Here is a 25,388-nt window from a genome sequence, read left to right on the forward strand (position 1 = left end):
GTGTGTAATTTTAGTGTATTGTTTCTTGTCTTACGCCAATCAGGTGATAGCTGTCTATTTAGGCCAGGCTTCACTTTAAGCTTCTTACTTACGCTAACCCTTAGGCTTATTGTTTAACTAGCAGAACTTACAGCAGAAACTAAAAACTGAAACAAATCTATTAGTGTGTGAAGTAGTCCTTTTAATAAGGTCATTATTTTTAAGATCTCCAAACCTAATAGAAAATAAATTCATTAAGGTGTTTCTGCAGCTTGATGGTATCTGCTGCTTGTCTGCCACGTGTTGGCCTTTGCCCAGTGCCCCAAAAGAGAAATTAGCACTCCAAAGGTCACATGCACAAGGGCATCATATTGGAAATACTTAGAAACGGTTTTTTTCCTTCTTTTTTGCCTAAGTTATATCTTATATTAGCTTCTGTTTCCTGAAGTTATTGTTCCCAAAATGAGAAATGACCAACTTACACATGCATTCCTAGCTGATGCAGTTTTAAAGCCAGCATATTAAGGTACACGAAATTTGTAGTTGGTTTACATAATTATGCTTGGTTGAAAACTGACAGTATAGGAGTTGCAGGGCCTGTCAAATAGAGTGCATGCCTGGCAGCAACAACGCTTGCTGGAGAGGTGGAGAAGGCAGCAGGGGCATACTCGTAGGACACTGCTGTTACAAATCTCTCAGAGCCCTGGCAGGTGTTTTAAGGTGACTTGTTAATGCCCAGACATAAGCTCAGAACCAAAAGAGTTTCCACCATCAAAAATGAGACTCTTAGAGCAACACAAATGAAACATCAAATTTAAAGGTGTTTTAATTAGGATTGTCACTATATGGTAAAGAAGTGTGCTGCACATGTAAGTCATCACAAGAGTATGTAGTTAGATATTGCTTAGGTTTGATTGTTCCATGTGTCGTTGATAGATAGCTCCTGTGTAACAGGTATCATTAACAGGTGGCCAGCCTATTGCAGACTAATGCATCACCTGACCTGTGTCTTGGAAAACTAAGGTCTTACAAAGGCATCAGAACATTTGCAGATGGGTACATCTGCATGAACAAAAGCTGAGGACAGAAGTAGAGCATCAGTTTCAAAACAGAGCTTCCTTTTATGGTCTTACTATGCATGTAAATTATCCAACCCTAAAGAACGCAGGAAGATGTATCTATTTTGTTATTTGCCGTTAAACCTATTTTAGTATCTGTTCTTCTGGTTCATTTCTTCTTCTGATGTGTGCCACTTCTAACATCTGTTCTGCTATTCCATTTCATGTCACATAACTTAGTATAAGCTGCACCTTGATGTAAGTTAGATATTTGTAGAATAATTAGTCATAAAGATCTAATTTCTGTTTTATGTATTGGAAATATACACATTTGTCCTGTCACTAAGGCCTTAACCCTGTCGTAAAGCTTAAGGTTAAAGATCATAGGCCTTTTCCGTTTTGCATCCCTTGACACATTTGGAATAAATAAGTATGCCATTTGACACTTAGTAGACAACTCTGTACTATAAACAGCTGGTGTAACAAGTCTAATAATGTGGAGCAGGGAAAAAGCAGTTGGGTTTTTGCCAGAAGGAATGGTCTTTTATCAGGTCATTACAGGAGTAAAGCACTACTCAGTTTTCCCTGTCCATGAAAAACAGGATTCATGGTTTCTTTCGTTAAGTTAGGCTAGGACAAAATCTGTCTGCGAGGTGAATGCATTATACTCTTTACTTACCAATCTTAGTTATTGCTGTGTTTTTCCAGATCACATGAAAGTATAGAGGCCAACTACAGTAGGGAGAGTTACTGTGCAATTACAGTAGCTGCTCTGAATTTACTAGTGGGGTGAGTTAATGGAAAAATGTTGATTCAACAAAAGCAAAATGTATTGTAGGACAGTAATGTTTTCTTTCAAAATTCTGCAATAGAATTTAAAAAGAAAAGTTGGCCTAGGGAATCTAATTCAGGTAGCTATGATCAATAGATAATAGAACCTCCAATTCAAAGAACTCCATCACTTATATGGACTCATGTTAGGTTTCTAAGCAAGAGGGGGACAGTGAGGAGTTACCCTTCCTCCCCCACTTCAACTCCCTCCATTTTAGTTCTGCTGCAGTGTAATCCCTTTCAAAGTCTTGGCATTTGCTAGATAACAGTGTTACTTTTTCAGTTATCTCTGGATGTTGGTTAGCTTCACTCTAGTTCTATGTCCCTCATTTACCTAAGGACTTTGTTTTTTGATAATAAAATCTCCCTTCAGAGAGTTGCAATTCCTTCCTTAAGGACCAGCAGTTGTCTTTTAGCATGTTAGCGAGTGGTGATTGCTCTGAAGGTCAGTATGCTCAGGATGCTTAGAAGCTATTCATAAACTCTTCCCAGAGTTTCAGTGTTTCTGGTGTTTCAGTAAGCCTGTGATTGTAATTTAAAGTTGCAGAGGTTGGGATATTAACATTTTATGTATCCTATGATACATAAAAATGCCTTAGGAATCTTCAAAAAAGTAGGATTGCATGATTGGTGTCCCTCTATAGTACTCAATATTGCATAAGTAAATACTCTTCTGTATATTTGACCTTGAAAACTTATTTCATGGATTTCCTGGACCCACTAAGACAGAAAAATTTCTGCCTCAGGTGACAATCCTCTGTGATCAGATCTAGTTTTAAGCACAAGGTTAAAAAGGTTGAGCACAGGGTTACACAGCACAATTCGTTTTAAAAGAGTATTACAAACTAGACGGTGAACAATGTGAAAATATCTCCTTAACGTTTTTAACTGAGGTGAAAGAGAGCTGTCCCAAGTAAAGATTTTACTACCTCCCTAGTGGAGGCTTACCTGGTGAAAAGGCTTTTCTTAGGGCTCGTGAATATACTACCGGCAAACTCATTTTGTGAGCTGGGTTGGTGATCGCAGTAATGAGGCTACAATTTTTGCAACAGTTGATTGGGGAACACTTGCACCAGAAGATGACATCTTATGGCTTGATTGTTCTAGTTCTAATATGTAATGCCTATTTTTGACTGTACTGTAACTTTCCTTTATTTCAGATGCCTTCAATGTTTGACAAAGAACCTTTCCAGATATGCTGCAGATATTAAGTCATTGCCACCCAACATAAAGGATAAACTGATTAAATTAATGAGTAGGCAAGGTCAAATAACTGATTCAAATATCAGTGAGGTAAGAACCCATTCAAAACTATTCTGTCTGTGGTAGTTAATACACAAGGATGAACTAAACTAAAACTGTTTATATGAGACAACAGATAAATTCAGACCTGCTTACTCTGTCCATGTCTTTACAGGTTTTTTTCTTAAACTTCATAATGTTAATAGTCCTGTATTAGTAGTAATAAGATTGTGTTTGTAGTGACAAGTACATGAAAAGTGTTCTCCCTTCAAAATTAATTTCTGTGTAATCAGCTGTCATATATATCCCTCCTCAGTACGGGAAACTAGACTCTATTGCAAACCGGTCTCTGTTCCTGAATGTAGTATGATTCAAGAAGCTAGTGCATAATTTGGTAACAAAAAGATTTCAGGAACTTGTTAGAATTCTGTTATGTTCTGTTGACATTATGCACATGATCTCCATATAATTTATTTAAATCTTGACTCTTTGAAATATGATGATGCTAGGGCTAGAAATTGATAGTTCAAATTCTCTCATCCCCTTTGCTCACTGATGTGTGTCAGTGTTTCGAAATGAAACTAGTTAATGACTTTTCCTTAGCTGTAAATTCAGGGGCACATCTGTTTTGGTATCTATCTACTGTTATCTTGTTTAGCCTCAAAGGGAGGCATGAGAATTGAGGAAAGCTAAAGGTTGGCCTCAGTGAAACAGAAAATGAATGACTCCCTGTTCATTCCTGAAGGCAAACAGTTTCAGTTTCTCAGAGTCAGACTAGTGAAGCCAAAACGAGAGGCAGAATCAGAAGTGCTGTGGAAAACTTGTGACCAAAAAATTTTACCTTTAGTATGCACCCATTTTTTGATTGTACAAAATAAGTCTGTGAGTAAAAATTAGCGTCTTATTGTTTTATCTTATTTTGGAAAATTTGAATTGACAAAATGCAGTTTAGGCTATCTTTTCAGTAAGTAATCCTTTCTAAGCATCCTGAGAGATGCATGTAATCAAAACCATATGATTCTGTTTGTATAAATGCACAAAACCTATTAGGATATCTTTAGTCTGGAAATAAACTAGAGAGTTTAAGTTACAATCTTTTCCTCTGTCTTTTTGTAAAATCTCATCTGTCTTTGTCTTCATTCAGCAGTTGATCAGTGCCTTCTCTTGGAGCCTGTTCTCCATCTGACACTGAGATACTCTGTTCTGGTTCTTTTTCTCATGTGTTTTTCCTTTCTCTGTTCCTGCAATTTCCTGCAATTCTATCCTTAGCTGTCATCACTTTTCTTGGGCATGTTATACCTTAGCTTTCTTTGCTAACAGTTTCCAGGTTTATCTCACTTGCATTTTTAAAAAAAATGCTAGCCATCTCTTGGATTCTGAATTCATACTGTTTCTCCATACCATTTCGCTCTTCAATTTTCCTGTTCTTTCATCCTGCAGATATTCTTGTTGCTCGGCATAGCAAAAATAGCTTTTGTTGTTTAGCTCTTCTTACTATTCCTTGCTCACATCATGTATAACCAAAATATTCTACATGTGACACATTTGCAACGTCTCAATTAGTCTTCCATATGGATAAGGAATTTTTTTTCTTTGCTATTGCTTCCGTCCTGCCCTTTTCTTTCGTAGTCTCCACAGTATTGCGGCTAGATCTATTCTGTTGGAATTTTCCAGGCTATGCTGTCTCATTTGCTTTTATGCATGTCCTTTCGCTGGTGTGGTTTAAGCATTTTGCTTAAAGTTAACTTTTTTCCCGTTGAAATTCTGTTAACCTGCACTTATGTATAAATTTCTATTTCATCTCTTACCTCCCTGTTCTTGCCCAGATTTGTGTTATCATGCATTTTTTTTTCCTTACCCAGCTTTTTGCTTGGAGCAGCCTTCTGTGACACACATGCTAAACTCGTTATTCCAACTCACTTTTACCATAAAGTTCTATAAAGCCATTCAGCATGTGTCCACAGGATATAAGTCTATACTTCAATCTCCTGTACTCTGCATCCAAACAATCCTTACTCTATCTAAAATTCATCTTCTTTGACACAGATTAGCTTTTAGTATATGCACTCAGTGAATATGAATCTGTGAATAACAATAGAAAGCAAACCTCTAAGTAATACCTGAGTATGTGAAGAATCATGGGCTAGGGAAGCTTAATACTCTAGATACTTTAAATAGGCAGTATTCTGTTAGTATTGTTGCTTCTTATTTAGACTTCCTTGCATTTAATGATTCTTTTTCTCATAAGATTTCTCATGGCTTCAAAACCAGCAGTTTACTCTCTTTTGTTGTGTCCTAAGCAATTTGGAATTGTGAAAGAAAGCCAACAGTCAGGGAAAGCATCTTGAATAAATGTTGATGGTCACTTTGGCTTTAAGCACATCATCTCTGGGTTTGGCTGTTTTAGTTCTTTAGATATGAATTCAGAAATATGAGTGAAATAAGACCTGAATGTTATCCTGTGAAAACTACTCACAAGTGTATTCTAGGATATGTTGGTGGTTTTGTGGCATAAAGAGACATATTTGAGGCTTTTAGCATTTGGGAAGAAAAAGCTGTCAAAGCTGTCTGAGGTCTGCCATTCATTTTGCAGAAAGGTTGCAATTATAATCTACTAGAAGTTTTTGGTTTTTTTCAAAAGGCTTATTTGACTTTGTCAGTAAAGATTCTAGCATCTTATATTTTTGCAAAACAGAAAAACGGTATTCCTTGTAATATCTTTAGTGTACCTGTTAGAATGGTGAACCTGAGAAAGGAATAGGCCTTTAACAAGCCTGTCAGCTATGCTGTTATCTTTGCTTGTGTATGGAAATTTACTGTATGCTTCTATCCTTGTGAGTTAAGGAAGGGAATGACAAGCTGAAGGGAGTAATATAAGGTAATGTGAAAACCTGATCTAATGCTTGCCTATTGGTCTGAAGGACAGCTCAGCAAAGGTACAGACTGTTTGCACAAAAGGGTGCTATAAATAATATTTATTAAAAAGTAGTGAGAATCCTTGAAAATTAAATTAGAGGTAAGATATATATGGCTATTGTTACTAAAATCTGAGGCCTTCCATTGCTTTGGGTCTAAATTTCATAAATGTCCTCTTGGGGAAGATTTCATGAAAAAATCCAGCCTATGGTCTTGTGGGAGTGCAAGAGCCCATTTAATGAGGATTTGGTACCTCCTATGGTATCTCTATGATAATGAGATTGCTTGTTTATGAGAAAAATAGTGTGTGTGTAGGTGAGAAAAATACTCTGGGGCAAAATATTTTTTAAGTGTTACTCTTACCTGTTCAGCAGATTTAAGTTTTTATCACAGTATTTTTTTTACTCTTCAGATTTCTGCTATCAAAGTTGTGCTAGAAAGTTTGCAGGTATTATCCTTGGTAAACATATCTGTGCTGGCAGAAGCACTAGTGTTAGCAACTGTACCATCAAAATAGTACTTCCGCTGTTTAAATAGCAGTGTTAATGTGCTCCTACTCTAAATGTGATCACAGAAACTGAACATTCATGCTGTAGGAGATGAACTGTTGCGGCAAATACACCGTATTTTCTTCAGAGTTTTTAGTTCCTAGGCTGGTAACCCCATCCTCTAGTGAATATTTTTAAAAAGTTCTACATGATGTCTAACATTACAAGTATTTTAGATAAAAATATGCATTTTCTGTTACATAGCAGAGTTTCACTGAAATGGTAGGTTTTCTTTACAGATATTGCACCCTGCTGTAGAGTCTCTAGACCTCCGAGACTGTGATATTTCAGATAATGCATTATTGCAGCTTTATAACTGCAAGCAACTGAAAAAAATCAACTTAAATTCTTGCAAAGAAAACAGATTGGGAATCACTTCAGAAGGTATGTTATCTGTGCACAGATAACTGGGATCTTATTTCTGTTTTATTTTTCTTGTTAGATTGGAGTAAATTGCAAAAAATATCTAGGGTAAATATTGCTTAAAAAAATCCCCAATGCCACACCAATACTAATTAAAAGTCACTTCAGAGGTGTAAATTATAGGCCTACAGCACTGATTATCTTATGGAAGAGAGCTATCATGTTACTTTCATGCTCGGTTTCTGGTAAAACTATGCTACATTTAATCGTGTTTTCCACTTCATCTTAATTATTCCTTCCTCAAAACTTGTTCCAGAGACTTACCAGTACCACTGGGGTTGAAGTTTCAGGCTTGTGACTTCCTAAATTACTTTTTTCCCCTTTTTTAAATAAATGTATTTGTTATTAAATAAGCTTGTAGCATTTTCTCTGACTTGAAAGACTTGACTTGCTTTAGGACTTTAGGATTCCAGGTGTTACTTTTAACCTCCAATTTCAAGTTGTATCAGGAGCTATTAGCTTAAAAGAATTTAGCTTGCTGAGTTTTATTTTCCACAAATTTTGGTTTGTCTTTTGGTTATCCTTACTCATTTGCTCCATCATTAACTCATCCTTATTGAAAATTGAGGCAAAATTTTAATTTATTATTGAGCTAATGTATACCATGCTTTACATCAGTCTTGGTTTGTATTTTCTTACCACTGCATAGTGATACACGTATCTTTTTACTTAAGTAATTGGTTAGACTTTTAAAAACTGATTTTATTTACTTTCAATGTCACCTCATTGTTATACTTTTTGACCCCTAAGATACAGTTTGCAATGGTCTTCCCTCCATGCCTACATCTGTCCACTGATTTCTAGTACTAAGAAAGTACTAGCCTACTTTCTAAGCCTAGAGCTCTTTATGTATACTTTTCATCTATTTGGATAGAGATTCCTGATTACTTTGCAATTAAAACTGGGAAGTCTAGTTCTTTATTGACAAGTTGCTAGTCCATCCAATTTTACTAACTTTCCTACTTATAAACTGACCCCTTTTTAAACCGAGAATCAGTTGTGAAGCCTTTAATTTAAGCTGGAACAGTTCTTTATCACTCATCTCAATTACATACAGGAAAAAAAAAGACCTAAACCCACCCCATTTTAAAGCAGTGTTACCTTTTACTAATTCAGTAACAGGTGGGTTTTTTTTTTCGTTGGTTTGTTTGGGTGGGGGTTTTTTTTATTTGTTTGTTTGTTTTTTAAGAAACCTGCTGGCTACCACATCCAGAAATGTCTGAGCCCTGTCATTACTAGGAAACATTTGCTCTGTAGGTTGCATGTGGAACATTTAATGTCCTTTAATACAATATCCAGTAGTACTTACTTCTCTGTCAAATTCAACTACCACTACTGTCTCTTCTGTCCTTCGTTGCAAAGTGGTTCTGACCCAAGCAAGTATATTTTATCCATGTTTCTTTGAAGTTCTTACATAGTAACATATCATAATGACATTCAGTTTTTTATTTCTATCTATCCAGAAGTGATGGAATTTTCTGTACCGCTGTAATCATCATGTTTCCATCATCCTTGAAATAAATTCCTTTCACGAATTGTATCTGTAGTTCGTGTACTTTTATTTTATTGACTACCTCCTGACACTTCTGCGGAAATATTTTGGTTGTTACTAACTGTCAAGGTTCTGAGGGCATCAACAGACCCTAATGGCTATGGCTGGTCTCACTTGCCCACCTACACCAGCTGCCCATGGACCTTCAGTTCTGGCCTGAGCTCTGTCATAGGTGTACCTGGTTCCTGTCCTGCTTCTGAACTACTGTTTTGATTTCTTGAATTGACCTCGGACATGACCTCTTACCTTGCTTTTTGCCTGATACTCACTGCACCGTCAGTGGGACCTAGCACTATCATCAGTCTGCTTTCAAGCCATTGGCTTTTTTTCATGCACTCACTGAGGTGATACCTCATGTATATAATATCCCTCAGGTATCCCTCTGCAGTATGGAAGGGAATTCAGCATTTAGAAATTTTTATCACCTCTAGCATTGTTCATTGTCATTTTCTTTTTCTCATCCTTGAATTAAAATAAACCAACCACAAAATTATTTCCTTGTACAGAGTTTTGCTGGCATGGCATGAGGTGAAAGTTGAACAGTCAATGACCAGGGGACAGCATATGGGATTTAGCATGGTGATTAAAAAATGAATAATTTTTTAAATTGCTCTGTTTTTTTGACAGGTGTCATAGCACTGGCCTTATCCTGTCCTTACTTGCGTGAAGCGTCTTTTAAAAGGTGCTGCGATATAACCGACAGTGGCGTTCTTGCTCTTGCGCTCAACTGCCAGTTCCTACAAATAGTGAACTTGGGCAGCTGTTCAGGCATCATGGATGCATCTCTGCAGGCACTAGGAGAAAACTGCAAATTTCTTCACAGTGTGGACTTTTCATCTACTCAGGTCAGCATTTGTTTGCTTATTTTTTTAAGATTGTCATGATAAAATTGAAAGCTCTACTCTTGTCAAGATTTAGGACTACAGTTCACTTCCAATTTCCTCCTCTCAAGGAAAAGGAAAGATATATTTTGCATCTTGGTAACCCAAAAAATACACATTTTGGTGTTACAGCATGTATTGTGGACCAAAGATAAACTTTTATTAGAATCTACCTAATACTGGAGATTTTTTTTTCAGTATCTTTATTTACTGCAATCATTTTCTTCAAGTTGTAAAGTAATCCACAATATTTCATTTAAAGAAAGTAGAATCTTGGACAGATTATTGTCTGCTTTCAATTAGGACAAACTGACCTGAATAATAATAACATAGGATGTCAAACAATATAAGCTCCTAGTAGAAGTAAACACTCCGTAACCGGTTCTAGCTCAAGAGTGACTGTGCTTTCTGAATGGCTTGTCAGAGTTATGTTGTGGAGTCAACACGGAAAGAATGACATTTAAAATGTCAGAAAGGGCAGGTAAGAGGATTTAACAACAGTTAGTGTGTAGCATGAGAAGGGGGAGATCAGCTGCAACAACGATACTGTAACATACTTCATAATTACAGTAAGATAATGAAGTGGAAAAAAGGATTTTTTGCGGTAAGTGTAGCATTCAGTTGACTGTGGTGGTGAGTGATTATGTTGAATGTGAGTCAGGCACAGAGCATTCGTAATGAAGTGTCAGATCTGGAAAACACATAGCAGGCTCTTATTTTAGATGCTATTCTTCTTTCAGTTTTTCCAGAAGTAGGGCATCAAAAATAATTTATTATTTTCTTTGGTAATTTTTATTACTATCATGTAACTCTATTTCTTTAAACTTATTTCATTACTTTTTTGTTCACTTGCCTCTCTCTTCCTTTATGTGAAATAGCTAAGTTTCCTTTTATATGTTTTAAATGAAATGAAAGCTTCTTGGATAACTAAATGTTTCCACATTTTTTTTTCCTTTCTGGTAATCATATGATGATAATACACTAGAATTCTGAGTTTCATTTGACTAAAAATAAATGGAAACGTATACTAGATATAAGTGAAATAAGTTTCAGATGAAGCAGAGAAACTATGGATGGCTTATGCCTGTAGAGATTGCAAGGCCTAACCATATTCTTGTGTTTGACTGCCAGAATGCATAGTAAAAATACCAAGTGGAACTGGCAAAGCTGTGTGCAAGAGTAAAACCGTGAGAACGTTGGAAATAAATGAACAGGCAAAGAAGGGCACAGCTCACTTGCAGAACAAGAAAGCAGATGTGAGCTAGGCTACAAAGGGGCCAAATGCCTCAAGGTGATGTAGCCATTTTAAAAATAGGCTCATCCGGTGACTGCAAAGATGAAGTACAATAAGTAGAAGGTATAGAAGTGGTGCAAAATAACAAGAAATGGGGCAGGTGAGGCAAGGGAAGGATTGAGCTATGAAGGAGATGTAGCTCTCTGTCCCCTGTATGCACACAGAGAGTGTGAGTGGAAGCTTGGCCTGAAGAACTCCGCTACATTGGCCCAGGACCGCATAAGAAATCTGTTTATGTTTACTTACCAGTATGCTTATGTTACCATTCTGAGGAGGTAGGTTTTATACATAAACCTTATACTTCCTGCTCTATTTCTAGTGTGCTCTAAATCCCAGCAGCGTTAACAGGTAGAAACACAGGCTCAAGAGTCCAAATCCCTGCACTAATTAAGCAGTACATTTCTTCTTTAATGTTCATTGACTCGGTGTATGGCAAATAATTGTGGGAAGAATCTTGCCTGAAAGGGCTGTGCAAACTGCAACAGTTTTCTATGTAGGGTGTGGGACAGTTTAGTTCTCTGCAAAATGTCTTGGCAAAAGGAGGAGTGTTGCGGGTTAGCTGCTTTATCTGCCCGGACACTTCTTGTGTAGAACAGAGCTGGGTTGCTAACGTACTTAACTGCTGGTACTGGACTATATAAGCCTTAGCTAGAGATGCATACAGAGTTTGGTGACAACTAGTCTGTACCAAGAAGCTGATGTATTTGTGGCTTGGTACTAACTGCAGGTGGTTTATCCCCAACATAAGAGTGTATCCCTTGAAGAGGATGGGCAGATGTGGCATTACAGACAATGCACATAGATATTCAATAGAGTAGGAAACAGTACTGCAACACTGTAGTAACCGTATAGCACTGGTTACTGTGAGCTGGTACAGGGAAGTGAGGGGACTTTGTTTTAATACAAACCCGATTTCATGCTCTCACACTGTCATAACTATATACTCACAAGTATCAAGAGAGTAGCATTCAGATGGTCTCTCCAGTGTTCAGGCACCAACCAGGCAGTCTAGTCCAGATTTGTTTTGATGAGATGGAGGATAAGGGGCACAGGCTATCAAATCTTCATCACTTTACTTGGGTTCGTCTTAGGTTGGTGACCATGCACTGGTTTTGGATGTGCCGTTTCATACCCTTTAGGAACTGACAGTGATTACTCTCTCCATTCTGTCCCACCTATGGGAGTTACTAGAATTTATTCATTTACTGCCCTTTGTTTCCTGGTCTGGGTGTCTTCAGGAGCTAAATGTTCTGTCATCTGGATGACCTGCTAAGCTAGGTACTGTCAATACCTGCCATTCTTATAGGCCTTTATGTGCCACCATGTTGGGACATTCCTGTCCATTCTCCATTCGCACTGGTCTGACCCTTTCTATTACAGTTCTGTACAGTAGACTTGCAATAGAGGGCCAGAAGGCAGGAAGACAATTTGTGCAACGGGAATAAACAAATATTTAAACAAAAATGGAGCTTGTGGTCTCTGGATTCTAGCTGTCAAATTTGGCAGAGCCTTACTGTGTATATTTGATGACTATTATTCCTGCCGTCTAATACAAGCTCTATGAAAAAACCTGTGTGATGGATCTGATATCCAGTCCAGCTTTTGAAGTGGGGAGGAAGTTTAACGAATTTGGTCCCTGGAAGCAAATGAATAAATTGGCCTTTCTTGCCTTTCTAAGGAAAGGAATGTCTTTTGTCTCTCTCCTCTCTCTTGCAGGTAATCATTGCTTCGTGGCTGTCTGTAGCCAATCACTTTGATAAAGCTTTTAGTGCGAGTGTATGACGACTGCTGTAAGACTGCTTGTTTGAGGGATTTTTGTCTTATGTAACTGGTTTGCTTCAAGATAAGTAAAAGTAAGACAGCAGATTAGAGACTGCTATGATTACTTTTTTTTTCCCAACCCAAGAAACTTCCTTCAGGAACATCTCCAGCAGTCCTGAAAACAGGAGAAAAATTGGTCTAGGTAGAGCAGAAGTGCTTTAAACCTTCTAAATTACAAGTGCCATGCTCTGACCTTAATAGTGTACCCACTGTTAAATGAGAGAAGGAAGCTGCAGAAATATACAGTTGGAAACATCCCGGTAGAAAGCCAGGCTGGATCACATGACAGTAAAATGCAACAGTGTTTAATAGACTGAAAAAACGATAGTTGGATAATTTTCTCTACAAGCTTAATTGGGAAGAAAATATTGTAATGTTAAGTGTATTCAATGACTGCAGGGAGTGAATAAATTATTTTTTTTTTTCCTCCAAATAGCTGTGTTGGAAAAAATTGAGCTTTAATCCATTGTGTTAATAACAATGTGGTTTTCTTCTCTAGGTAACAGATGATGGCGTTACAGCACTAGTGAGTGGAACATGTTCAAAGAATTTAAAGGTAACTTACTTAACATAATAACAAAGAAATGAACAAAAGCAAATACCTGCATTTTTTAATTATTATATGAGTATTACTTCTGAGGGGTGGTTTTTATTGACTGACTTTTGCCTTTGTTTGCATACACACTTGCCCTGATTTTGGTTATGAATTGAGTATTTTCTGTCTCTCTGTAGCAGTGCCCCAGACCAGCTTTTTGAGAACCTCAGTCTTTCAAATTGAGTTTTCTTCTGTTGAATGTAGTATGCTTATTTTAACTCATGTTGTTTTAGAGAGCTGTATAATAAATGCAATGAATGCTTAACTTTTTCCCTTGATTTCTTTGGAGTTATTTCTTGATTCTATTGAACGCTGAGGCAGAATTTGTAATGTGGATAATTTCATGGATTTAAGAAATCAGTTAGCACCTCTGCATAGGTAAATCTCTAACTCATGAAAGCAACTGTGAAGATGAAGTTGTCTTTGCATAAAGATTCTATAGGCACTGAGACAGTGATAAAATGATGAAGAAGCAGCATCCCATACCTCTTTACCATAAATGATCTTTTAGTACATTTCATATGAAACAGCGGTCCATTTTAATACAGCAAAATTTAATGGTTTTTTGTGGAATGACAATTTTAAAAACAAAAGTTGTGTTCTATCAGTATAAAAAGCTAGAACGGTTTAAGTCTCTTGGTTTACAAGCAGCAAGAAAAAGAAATTTAGTAGAGAATACGGAATTATTTGCTACAATCTCTTCTTCAGTGTAACTCTTTTCCTTGTCTGTGTCACAATCCTCATACCTCTGTTTCATGTCATCAAAATGATCTAATGTCAGGTACACAGTGAAAAAAGTAGGGTCTTTAAATTGTCAAACTGTAACTAGGAGGCAGATTTATAAAACTTTTTACTTCATTCAGAGGCATTCAGATTCCACATTTCACTTACTAAAAACTGTACATATGTCAGCTTTTGAATATCTTGCTTCTGTGAATACAGTTCTTGTTTTCTGTGTCATCATTCTGTACAAAGTTGCATTTATTACAAAGGGTCCCTTTCATTTCTGTGCTCTTTCAAGATCCTTGGAGTTTATTATTTGGAAAGACACTCTTTAGGTTTTTTTATTTTTACCCTAGGCTCCCCAAAGTATATTTTCACAAATCCTATTTTCATTATATTTGATAGTCTCTTTTCTGTGTTTCTTCTTGTATGTTATATTTGTTGATATGTAAGGCAGTTTAGAGGGGAAAAAAAAAGTTGGTAATAGTCTGTTAATGTAATTCTGAATTTATTCTTTCTCTAGCACATACAGCAGGTACTAGTTATACCACTACACAGAAATGAAGAAGAGAGCAGGTTTTAGTCTAGTTTTGGAAGACGTTCTGAGACTTCTTTTAGGAACTGTGTAGACATATAGATAGATATTAGAAACTTCAGCAGAGACCGGACAACAAATTGCTAGGAGAATGTGTGTCATAGGAAAACTGATGGGACTCAAATACTGTAGAATCTCATTGAAGAGTTTCCTCAGTTGTCTTGAATGATATATGCGTTTTGGGGAAACTCAGGTTTATGTTTTTAGTTTTGACTCTTCATAGAAAAGCTGTCTTATTTTTCCTGAGGGTATTTTCCTGGTCTGTACAGGACCACATACGGGATCAAGGCACAGAGGAGTAGTAGGTGGGGATCTCTGGAAATGGTTGGGCAAAGGAAAGCTCTGCCTCCAAACTATGGGTGCTCTGACAGGCTTTTGTTACTACTATTTTCATAACAGGAGATCCACATGGAACGCTGTGTGAATCTGACCGATGTTGCTGTGGAAGCGGTCCTTACTTGTTGTCCGAAGATACACATTTTCTTGTTCCATGGGTGCCCATTGGTGACAGGTAGGTCAAATTGTGCAGGGAGTAAGAAGAGTAATTACTTCCTGATAGTATCTTCTTGCTCTCTGGAAAAGCACACTATACTTTGTAAATAATCCCAAACAAATAATAACTTAATAGATAAAATAAGAATCATACATTGAGATTTTCAAAGCAAGGAGAGAATTTTGCTTTGAAACATGGCAACCTTCAGAGAGGGACTTTGTTGTTGTTTTGGAATTTGGATGTTTTTTTCTTTCCGGTTTTTTCCCCCTCAACGTGCTGATGAAGACCCAAAGGTGATGATAAGACTTCAGAAAAATATGTTAGCATGTTAAAACCCTACGCTATTCCAAAAGCATGGAACAGCATCCATTCAAGAAACAGTGGAATGGAATAGGACTGGTCAGCCTAAAAAAACACCACACTTAAGAGAGGTTATGATCTATCTTGCATTTTTTAGGTTCGGTTGGTTGGTGATGCTTTACAGTTATGTGATTAGAGAAAGAATTGAGTGGTTTTGAATTACTACAGGTATATCTGAAGTGTGATATTGTAATAGCAAGATAAGCATAAATGCAGATATATAATTGAATTATTTTGCTGTTTACCTAGTTTCTGAACACCACCTATATATATTCTGAATGAGTAACAAGAAACTCCTTGTTTCTTTTGCAGATCGTTCCCGAGATGTTTTAGAGCAGCTAGTCATATCAAACAAAATCAAGCAAGTAACATGGACTGTTTACTGATTATTTATCGTGTACATATGAGTGTAAAGTTTACAGATGGGAGAGCTACTTCAGAAAACAAGCACCTTGGAAAAATAGCTGTTGACTTCTGTACCACCAGATTGCTTCCCTCCTTGTTTCCACCAGAGGTCTCTGTCGCCATTCCAGTCCTTGCCTGTGAGTCTGGGCTTCCCCATTGTCACTACTTACAGCCCTGTCTGTCTTTGCATCGCTGATCATACTTCATTAAAAGGAAAGTTAAACTATAATTAATATTACACTATCATCGCTTAGCCTCCTTGAAGTATCAGATTTGGCTACTACCTACCATCTTTTAGCATCTTAGCTACATAAACAAACCCAATTTAAGTCTCTGTTCTGAGGTTGTAGTCTGAGAGAGTAGTTGCAGCTAAAAGTACCAAGTCCAAACGTAGTATTAACACTTATGCAGAAGTGTCTGTAAAGTTGGGACTTTGTCTGTTGACTTTTGTCAGATTAGAACTGGTGAATGGAGGTGGCATTAACAGCAATGCAAACATATTTTAAATAGTAACAAACAGTCTCTTTTTACCATGTACTTTTGCTAGGTCTGGAAGAAAAACTGTAGGTACCTTTCTTTTGATGTTACTGATGCTGCAGGTTTCTGTTTTTATTTACCATCAAATACTTGCTGGATTTTTACACATCCAAAAGTACAGTCTGTGAACATGTAAACATAAACTTGCTTTGAAATTGTTGTGGTGACTTAACAAATTTCAGAGTAGTAGCTATGACGAATAAAAGAATCTTATATATGGGCAAATACTTATTTGCTCTGGCTTTTGCCTATGTTCCTGCATGAAAATCCTTTTAGGGAACAAAACATTGGTCCTCATAAGCATACCTGTGAGTGAAATAGGACCAAATTTAGTGTCTAAGTACAGGAAGAGTTCAGCAGAGTATGTGTTCTGCTGTATGCGGTTTATTGTATCTCTAGTGGCCTCCAGAAGCTGAAAATAAAAACCATTTAGATATTCTTCAATTGTAGTCATATTAAAGAAAAAAAATACTTAGAAGCATAGAATGAATTTATTTCGTGATGGAGCAGTGGTCTCATCACAATTACAAGTCGTGTTCATTGGCTTTCTTGAAACAGCATAACCTCTAGTGAGACTTCTGTGATTTCTACATTAAACTTTTTAAAATGCTAGCAATTTTAGCATTATATAAGGCAGGTAGCACACTATGTTGATACTCTGCATCTGGAAGTAGCAGGGTTTAGCTAGGGTGGTCTTACATGGATCTGATGACACTTAAAAATGCATGATTTTAGGCAACCATAAGGAATATATTTACTTTATTATTTAACACTTGTCATAGCCACACTCATTTTAAGTGTTGCAGAAATGAACCAGTCTTCTACTAATCTATTTAAAGTTCAGGTCAAATTGCATGGAAGATAGTAATATAATATATGTTGCATCCGGTAATATTAAAGGATATTATGATGCCTGACAATAATCTCTGTTCTTCTATTGATTATATGGTTTATGGAAGAGCAAGTCCATTTAGAAAACTTGTTCAAGTCTAACTGAAAGCATAATTTTCAAACTCCGGTACCTAAATCCCTAACTCTTGTTGCGTGCAGTGCCATGGCTCAGCCCAGTGATGAATGTGTTCCTATGATACCTATAGGTATAACTGCACCAGTACAAACCATTCCTGCAAACAGGAGAAGTTGGTTTTGCTACATTAGCAACTAGCATCTGAAGGCTGTAATTGCAGCAAATCCTTGGACCCTTGGACTAGATAGAGGCCTAAGTACCTAATCTACCACGTCTTATTCCCTTTTTTGGCTAAAGAGTAGTTTATTGTTTTGCCCTGTGGAATCCTTGGTATCAATCAGGTCCCATCATTCTTTTGAACTCTTGGACATGAGTTGGCAATAAATTCGTTTTGCACTATTTTTCATATTGATCCACCTAGCTGATTAGGCAGCAGCAATGACACGCTCGGTAATCGTGTCACATGAGTAAAGCATAAGGATCAGCCCTGATTTCAGGGAGGGTGCCACAAGAAGAGTGAGTAGAATTGTAAGCTAACTCAAGTGGGAAGCAGCCTCAGGAGGTTTCTAGTCTAACTTCCTGTCCAAAGCAGGGCCATCTCAGAACTCAGACCAGCTTAGTCAGGGCCTTATACACCCAAGTCTTGGAAAACTGGTGACTGAAGAGCCTTCACAGCCTTTTGAGGCAGCTTGTTCCACTGCTTGACTGTATTCATGGTGGAAAAAAGTTTTCTCTTTATCCCATTTGACCCTATTTTGTTTCAGCTTACACCCTTTCTCACTGGAAGAGCTTGGCTGTCGTCCTGACAACCTCCTCATAGGTATGGGCAGGCGTTTGAAGCCTTCTCTTCTCCAAGCTGAAAAAGCCCAGTTCCCTCAGCCTGTTATTGTAAGACATGTAACTATAACATAGTACAGTGGTGGTCACCAGACTCTCATCTCAAGTGCTACATCTAGAAAGAAAATTATAAAGGAAGATAATGTAAAGCAGCTAAAGGTGGAAGACCACCAAAATCCATAACAGCAAAGGACACTTAAAAGAAATTCTATCTGTGGGACAGTGCTACTGCTAACCTCACTGGCAAAGTTGTTGTTTTTCCACTTGCTAATGTAACCTTGGATTTGTCATGTTGAAGACAAATGTAGCTTACACTGTGTCCTTAAACTGCATGTAGATTTACCATTTTCTCCTATAGCCTCTTCTAAACGTGTAACTTAATGGTATATCCTCACCTTGTGCTTAAAAATCTGTACAACACTGCAATGAATTAACACTGTATTTTTAGGTTTGAAAGTTTAATGTAAGTCACCTTAAATCCTTCACTGTCAAGGGCTTGAGTCTGCTCTCTTATGTGTTTATTACTAGCAAAACTCTACTGGAATATTTTTTGTTTCGGGTTAAATCACAGTTATTTTCAACAAATGTTTACAAGCACTTATCACTTCATATTCTGTATTGTTTGGATATTGTTATTGTTGTAAATTGTTGGGTGAGCACTGCAGAATATTCGCATATCGTTCTGACAATTAAAGTTTGTAAGTCTTCCATTTGGATAATTCTGAAAACTTGTTAAATTATATTTTATGACCATCTGAGTGTGCTCCTAAACCTCCTACTTCATAAACATCATGGTCTTCTGAGTGAGTATCACATACTTCTTCACGTTTATAAGCTTCCACCATGTCACCTGCTATTTGGATAGTTGCGGGTGCATTGTGTTCCATTCTGCAGTTACTAGTTCCCCACCACAGCAGTCCTTTTCAGAGGATCCAAGGCCCACTCGCTACACTCCAACTGAGAAGGAGATATTGGCAGCATATGAAGGGGTTTGAGCTGTTTCGGAAGTGGTTGGCACTGAAGCACAGCTCCTCCTGGCACCCCGACTGCCGGTGCTGGGCTGGACGTTCAAAGGGAGGGTCCCCTCTACACGTCATGCAGCCGATGCTGCGGGGAGTAAGTGGGTCGCACTGATCACACAGTGGGCTTGAACAGGAAGCCCCAGTCGCCCAGGAATCTTGGAAGTGATCAGGAACTGGCCAGAAGGCAAAGATTTTGGAATATTGCGTTATGTGTGTGTCATGGTTTAACCTGGCAGACAGCTAAACACCACTCGCTCACTCCTCCCCCAGTGGGATGAGGGAGAGAATCAGAAGAGTAAAAATGAGAACACTTATGGGTTGAGATAAGAACAATCTAATAATTGAAATAGAATATAGTAACAATAATAATAATATGTAATGAAAAGGAAGATAACAAAAAGAGAGAGAAATAAAACCCGAGAAAGACAAGTGATGCAAATGAAAAACAATTGCTCATCACCCACCGACCAATGCCCAGCCAGTCCCCAGGCAGTGATCCCCCCCCAATTTATATACTGAGCATGACATCATATAGTATGGAATACCCCATTGGCCAGTTTGGGTCAGCTGTCTTGGCTGTGCCCCCCTCCCAGCTTCTCGCTGGCAGGGCATGGGAAGCTGCAAAGTCCTTGACTCGTGTAAGCACTACTTGGCAACAACTAAAACATCAGTGTGTTACCAACATTATTCTCATACTAAATCCAGAACACAGCACTATACCAGCTACTAGGAAGAAAATTAACTCTATCCCAGCCAAAACCAGGACAGGATCAAATTTTCCTTTTGCTTTTTTTCTTTTTTTTACCCTGCAGAGGGTTCTTCCTTGACAGATGTAGCTGAGAATGATTCTGGAGCTTGTTGTCCAGCATCTTCTCAAGAGAAGAGAAAAATTATTATATCCGACTTCTATTCCCTGTTTTTATTTAGTTACCTTCTGTTCAGCAACATCCCAAAAGGAAAGATTTCTTCATCCCTCACCAGCTTCTATGATTATAGGTTGCCTCTTTTACCCGTGCAAAGGTAGGGAATGTAGATCATTTGACCCTAATCCCTAGGGGATAAAGTTACCCTATAGCTATTACTATTTAGTCACTTTCCACATACTAAAAACTTCTACTTTGGCTAGAGTTCAAGAAGCATATTTTAGATTTGTGTGCAACTCCTAAATAATCACTCTGGCTTCAAGGAAGAGTAAATTTTTATTATAGAGGGGAAGGGGGAGATTCAAATTAGTTAGTTTGACATTCAGAAGAGATACCAGAAAAAGAGCAAGGCACTTTGAGTATAGTATGAGCTAATAATAATCTAGCTGAGAGTTTTATGAAGGACAGCAATAATTTTCTCTGTAAATAAGCTGCAAAAGTCTGTGAAAGCAGTGCAGTAATCTTTCAGCCACTGCCTTCTCCCCACAGCTGTATGCTGGACGTCCAAAACATTTCACAATAGCGTCAGAGAGCAAGACATGAATATACATGATGAAAAACATCAAGCATGCAAACTCTTACATGTAGCTTGTCTTTGGATTTGCACTTCAGTGCAGGCCCCTTTGAATGCAGTTTGCATGTAGTTTTTAACCTCAAATGGAGCGAAAGCCTCAGTGAGTATGACTGAAATCAATACAGTAATCTACTTCGCATCAACAGGTATGTTCTGTGTTTAATTCCCATTATCATTTTACATACTTAGAAAAAAAGCCAACCAAGTGAGACAAAATTCATTAGAAAGCCAGCTTCAACAGTTTTCTAAGGTATTTGAGGGCTGATAACTCCAGACAATACTTGATGTTAAGCCATTGTTTTCTTGTCTAGTATACTCGGGAAGTGAATATTCTATAACTTTGTGCAATTGACTGCGAATGCTGTGGCTTAAAAACTGATGCCTGCCAGGGTCACCAATCAGCACTTCAGTTTGCTGTATCCTGATGCATTTCCTCAGCCAATGATGCAGACCGTCAGCAAGTTGTTCATCATAAAACATATCTCCTAGAACAATGAGGTCCCAGTTGCCGGCCTCTGAATTAATGATGTTCTTAATGGTGATGGGGAAGGGATTCAGGTGGTTCAGTTCACAGTTCAAGATCATTGCCATTCCTGCAACTGAAGAAAAGTCGAAGTAAAATGAAAGTTATGTTTTAGGATTCTGCCATTCAGCCCCCTCACAAATTTCCTTGACACATCTTTCAATTTCTTAAATATTTTTGTTTATCCTATCTAGGGATTTCCACAGTTTTCATTATGGGTCAAAATCTGGCATAAAGTGATGGAATTTTATCCTCGTTGCACCATGACACAGGGAAGAACTATTCCTGGAATGGATACCAGTTGAAACCAATCACGGAACCAAACCAGAATATCCAACCGCCTTAATCTATGGATATACTTCCTCCCTAATCAATGAGTAATTAAATTAGGAATAAACTGAATTCCTAAGTCAATTATGGGAAAACAAAGTCTGGGGGAAAAAGGCAAAATCTAGGCCCCAACATACGAAAGTGCAGGAAAATGCCATAGTCCTACAGAGAAGGCAACTTGCCGCCTGTACTTGGAGTTCTCTTCCAAACCAGCCACGATGGTGTATAGGCAACACTTGATAGAAACTGCTGTTTGTTCATTCTAAGGAGCTGTGGAGATATACTCGGTGCAAGAGAGGCTGGTACAACCCAGCTTCTAATACTGGCAAAATCCATTCATCTTTCTAGCATTCTTAGAACTCTGTTTGGAATCTGAACTTCTCCCAAATGAAGCAAAGAAAAGTCTGTGTTAAATGTGCTTTAAAAATTAATAAGTATCTTTACAGAGAGATGAAAAAAAAAGGCCTTACTGGGGTCGATGTCATTAGCAAGGACTTGAGATGCACCACTCATCACAGCAGCTATTGCTGTTGCTCCACATCCACTTCCAAGATCCAAAACTGATCGTCCTTTAACAACGCATGGATTATCTAAAATATACCTGAAAAGAAAAACTGTTAAAGCAATGAACAAGATTATGCAAATTTCTCAGTTTTGCATTACACTGCATAAGAGTTCTTGTCATACATGTAATGAAGCATGGTATCTTAAAAACATTATTCCACAGGTGCAGCTGGTACATAGCTCCTTATTTGTTCTCTGCTGATATAAAAATCAAGAACCATCATCTTTCTCCCTCAATTCGCCCCCACCCCCCAAACAAAAAGAAATCCAGCCAAGTAAGCAACATTTTATTTCAATCAGCTCCTTCTCTGACAGGTAAGCTTATCTAATAAATGGACACAAACTGCAAGGTGACTAAAATGCTTGGCATCAGAAACAGGAAAGTAAGGATTTGTAGAAATTAAAAGCAATCTGACTGAAGAAACATGAAAATGTATTTGCAGTGAATATTGCGCCCATCGAAAGACAAGGCCTACCCATTCGCCTAAAATACTGCTTATGCAACTGCTTGGAAGAAGAGGAATTTCTCCTCTTTCTTTTCCTGAGCCATGCAGACACAGATGCACATATTTCTAGTCTGCTTAATGCTGTTCCTAAGTAGCAATAAAAAAATGAGAACAGAGCAGCGGTGAGCAGAAAGAGTATCATCTTCATCTAGTTGCTGACACTTGCCAAGAAGAATCAGCAAGCAAAAACCTCTAGGCTGGAAATGCAGAACTGACAGAAGGCAAGCAGCGGTTGTTGTTAAACACTGCGAATCATATAGCCATTACTGATGGTTCAGAACTTTAACAATTGCCTTGAAATTCCATCTTCTGCAAGGGGGAAGGCCCTAACTGACAGGGGGAAGAGCCCTAGGTGACATAAATTACTACAAATTGCCATAAATTTACTACCAATTGCCATAACTTCTGTTCAAGTAGAAACAGGAAAGGATTCTACATTTGTGTTGTCTTCTGGCATGGAGGGTGATGGCTGACTCTTCACGCAGGGCTACTGGTAAGCACAGCTTTTGCAGGTGGGTTCCAATGCAGAGAACTGTAATGGAAATGTTAAGATTGGTGTAAATGGCGAAAGGATGGATGGGAATGTCTGGGAGGAATGGCAGAAGGAGGCCTAGTAAGTGTCAAGTGTTGATGGCACACCTGTATACAGATTCCCAGGAGCCCAGACTGAGAGAACAAAAGACAACCTACCCTCAAACTGAACAGTTCAAGCCATTAAGAGACCACAGCAGGAAGGTCGAGACCAGGAGTGAAGATACAAAAAAAACAGATCAGAAACCCAGGAGACATGAGGAGGACCTGACATCCCATGCCTCTTGTGCTACGTGTCATCACAAGGAATCCTACCAGACAGCTTGGACACACACAGCTTGGTGCTTTTGCGTATGTGGTCATGAATCCAGTAAGTGAAACTGTCTCAGTTTTAATGACAACCACCTTCTCCTATGAGGTCTGGCACCCAGCTTTGTTACACTGTTACCATAATGTTGCAGCATTATTTGCTACTTTGAAGACCTGCAGGTGCTCTCTTTTCTGAGGGCACCCAGGCCCTTTTGTGCAGAGGTTCAGCAACTCAGCTGTTCGGCAACACGCCCCCTGTGGCCTTCGCTTTTTTGAGGACAGCCCATAGTTTACCGACAGGGTGGAGGACAGGGATGGGACCTCCACAGAAAGTGCTCCGTTTCCCCTTTCTAGGGGCTATGCTTGGATTTGCAATGACTTTCCAGCAGTAACTTGTGTAGAGCATGACCTGGCCTAAAGCTGCAAGAGCCTTGTTTCCAGCTGAGTGGTTCTCAAGTTACCGCTAATGATTGTGGTGACTTAGGACAGCTGGAACCGACTGTATCCCCCGGCACGCACACAGGGCATTACGCTGCTGTTGGAGACTGCTGTCTGCCATGCTGGGTTAAGGAGGTATCTTAGGTTACACCAAGAGGAACAGCCTGAAACAGGAGACTCCTCATGTTGTGGAAATGCCAACTGTGAAACGAGCAGAATTACGGAAGCAGCGTGTTTTCATGCTCCCTTTTTCTTTTTACTTTTCCAGATTATGCAGCTAATTTCTGACATTCCCAATACATCAAAACAAGTGCATAAACCATAAGTCAATAAGGTGGTGAAATGCCAGATAATTATTATTGCTACCCAAATATCTGGGCATATGAATCATATGATAACAAAATGTAGAGATTACCTTCCCTAACTTAATTACGCAATGTTTAGGAGCGTTCTAGTTAATCTACATGGCAGGCTAATCAACTGGCAATTTACTTGTAAGATTCATCTTTTTCCTGGTCAAAAATGCCTTCCTGTTTATGCTTTCTTGCAGAAAAACAGCAAAGCCTCAATTCAGATCCCTCCCTTTCATCTATGTGGGGAATGTCTGACAGCTTGTTCTTCGCTGTAACAATTATTAACTTTTTCTGCTGTTCAAAGTGAGAGATTTGATTTTACAGAATGAAGGAACTCTAACTAGCTCCTGTGAATCAGGAACATTAAAGACATTTTGACAGTGGCCAAAATCAAAATGTGGCTTCTGATGTGACTAAAAGACAGCCACAATAAGGCTTGACAATAAGGCTGCTGAAATCCTAAATGAAGGGAGTGATTCAGGCCAACCAGCACTCCAAGTGCATCAGCATAAACCTACTTTTCTCAACAGACCAAACACACATCCACACTCCTGTCTGTCTCCTACAAAAAAACCCCCATGTGTTACAACAAACTAGCAATCCTCCTGTTTGGAGCGACAATGAGTGACAGAATTAAACACCTCGCTAGGTTTTGATGGCAACCGCACAGCCCTTCCACAGATCCAAATTCAGCCCCATTGCCATCACACGCATCACCACTGAAGACAACAGATTTCAACATATGCAGCAGGTGCTGAAACTTCACTGCCAACCAGCAGAGATTGCGTCTCTCCTGTATAAGCAGAGAGGAGTATGGATAACGTGCTCTCATACAAGGCAAATGCACATCGCTAGGAATCACTACAGGCAGAGCCAGGTCTGACACCCTGGCCCGCAGCAGACTGGACTTATCAACTTTGGTGATGCGTGCTGCGTACCTGGAGAGGGCTTGGCCTCCTGGCCAGTAAATTGCCCAGAACGGGTCCCCGTAAGGCCACAGGTCAGATTTCTCCCTCCAGAACCTGCAGCGAGGGGTGAGGAGGCGGAGTCGTATCTCTGGCGTGAGGTGCCCGCTGCTGGTGACCTCCGTGTTCTCCTCCAAAAACGCTCTCACCTCGGGGTCCAGAGACTTGCCGGCGCTCCAATGGCAGCAGCGCTTCCAGCGCAGAGAGGGGCCTCCCCTCCTGCTCCTCCAAGCCCTGGCAAAGGTGTTCTGCCTGCCCACGAGGAGGAGCCACTTCCAGCCACGGAAGGCCAT

The 25,388-nt window shown here is 38.8% G+C and overlaps 2 protein-coding genes across 2 annotated transcripts; one reads left to right on the forward strand and one right to left on the reverse strand.

Annotated features, from left to right (window-relative positions):
• Positions 1 to 3,035: 3,035 nt before the first annotated feature.
• On the forward strand, positions 3,036 to 21,220 carry AMN1 (antagonist of mitotic exit network 1 homolog (S. cerevisiae)). The gene is made up of 7 exons (XM_009585338.1): positions 3,036 to 3,161; positions 6,814 to 6,958; positions 9,177 to 9,394; positions 13,045 to 13,101; positions 14,858 to 14,969; positions 15,624 to 15,853; positions 20,966 to 21,220. The coding sequence occupies exons 1-6, from the start codon at positions 3,120 to 3,122 to the stop codon at positions 15,695 to 15,697; spliced, it is 648 nt and encodes a 215-aa protein (XP_009583633.1). The 5' UTR covers positions 3,036 to 3,119; the 3' UTR covers positions 15,698 to 15,853; positions 20,966 to 21,220.
• Positions 20,484 to 25,388, reverse strand: METTL20 (methyltransferase like 20). The gene is made up of 3 exons (XM_009585337.1): positions 25,069 to 25,388; positions 21,900 to 22,030; positions 20,484 to 21,175 (listed from the first exon to the last, which is right to left on the reverse strand). The coding sequence occupies exons 1-3, from the start codon at positions 25,386 to 25,388 to the stop codon at positions 20,811 to 20,813; spliced, it is 816 nt and encodes a 271-aa protein (XP_009583632.1). The 3' UTR covers positions 20,484 to 20,810.

Source organism: Fulmarus glacialis, unplaced genomic scaffold (genome assembly GCF_000690835.1).
Source record: "Fulmarus glacialis isolate BGI_N327 unplaced genomic scaffold, ASM69083v1 scaffold48059, whole genome shotgun sequence".
NCBI lineage: Eukaryota > Metazoa > Chordata > Aves > Procellariiformes > Procellariidae > Fulmarus > Fulmarus glacialis.

Coding starts and splice junctions, on each gene's coding strand:
- AMN1 (XM_009585338.1), top strand. CDS start 3,120: ATGAGTAGGCAAGGTCAAATAACTGATTCAAATATCAGTGAG. Junction 3,162..6,813: donor CTGATTCAAATATCAGTGAG/GTAAGAACCCAT, acceptor TTTTCTTTACAG/ATATTGCACCCTGCTGTAGA. Junction 13,102..14,857: donor CATGTTCAAAGAATTTAAAG/GTAACTTACTTA, acceptor TTTTCATAACAG/GAGATCCACATGGAACGCTG.
- METTL20 (XM_009585337.1), bottom strand. CDS start 25,388: ATGGCCTTCCGTGGCTGGAAGTGGCTCCTCCTCGTGGGCAGGCAGAAC. Junction 22,031..25,068: donor GGAGGCCAAGCCCTCTCCAG/GTACGCAGCACG, acceptor TTTTCTTTTCAG/GTATATTTTAGATAATCCAT. Junction 21,176..21,899: donor TGCTAATGACATCGACCCCA/GTAAGGCCTTTT, acceptor ACTTTTCTTCAG/TTGCAGGAATGGCAATGATC.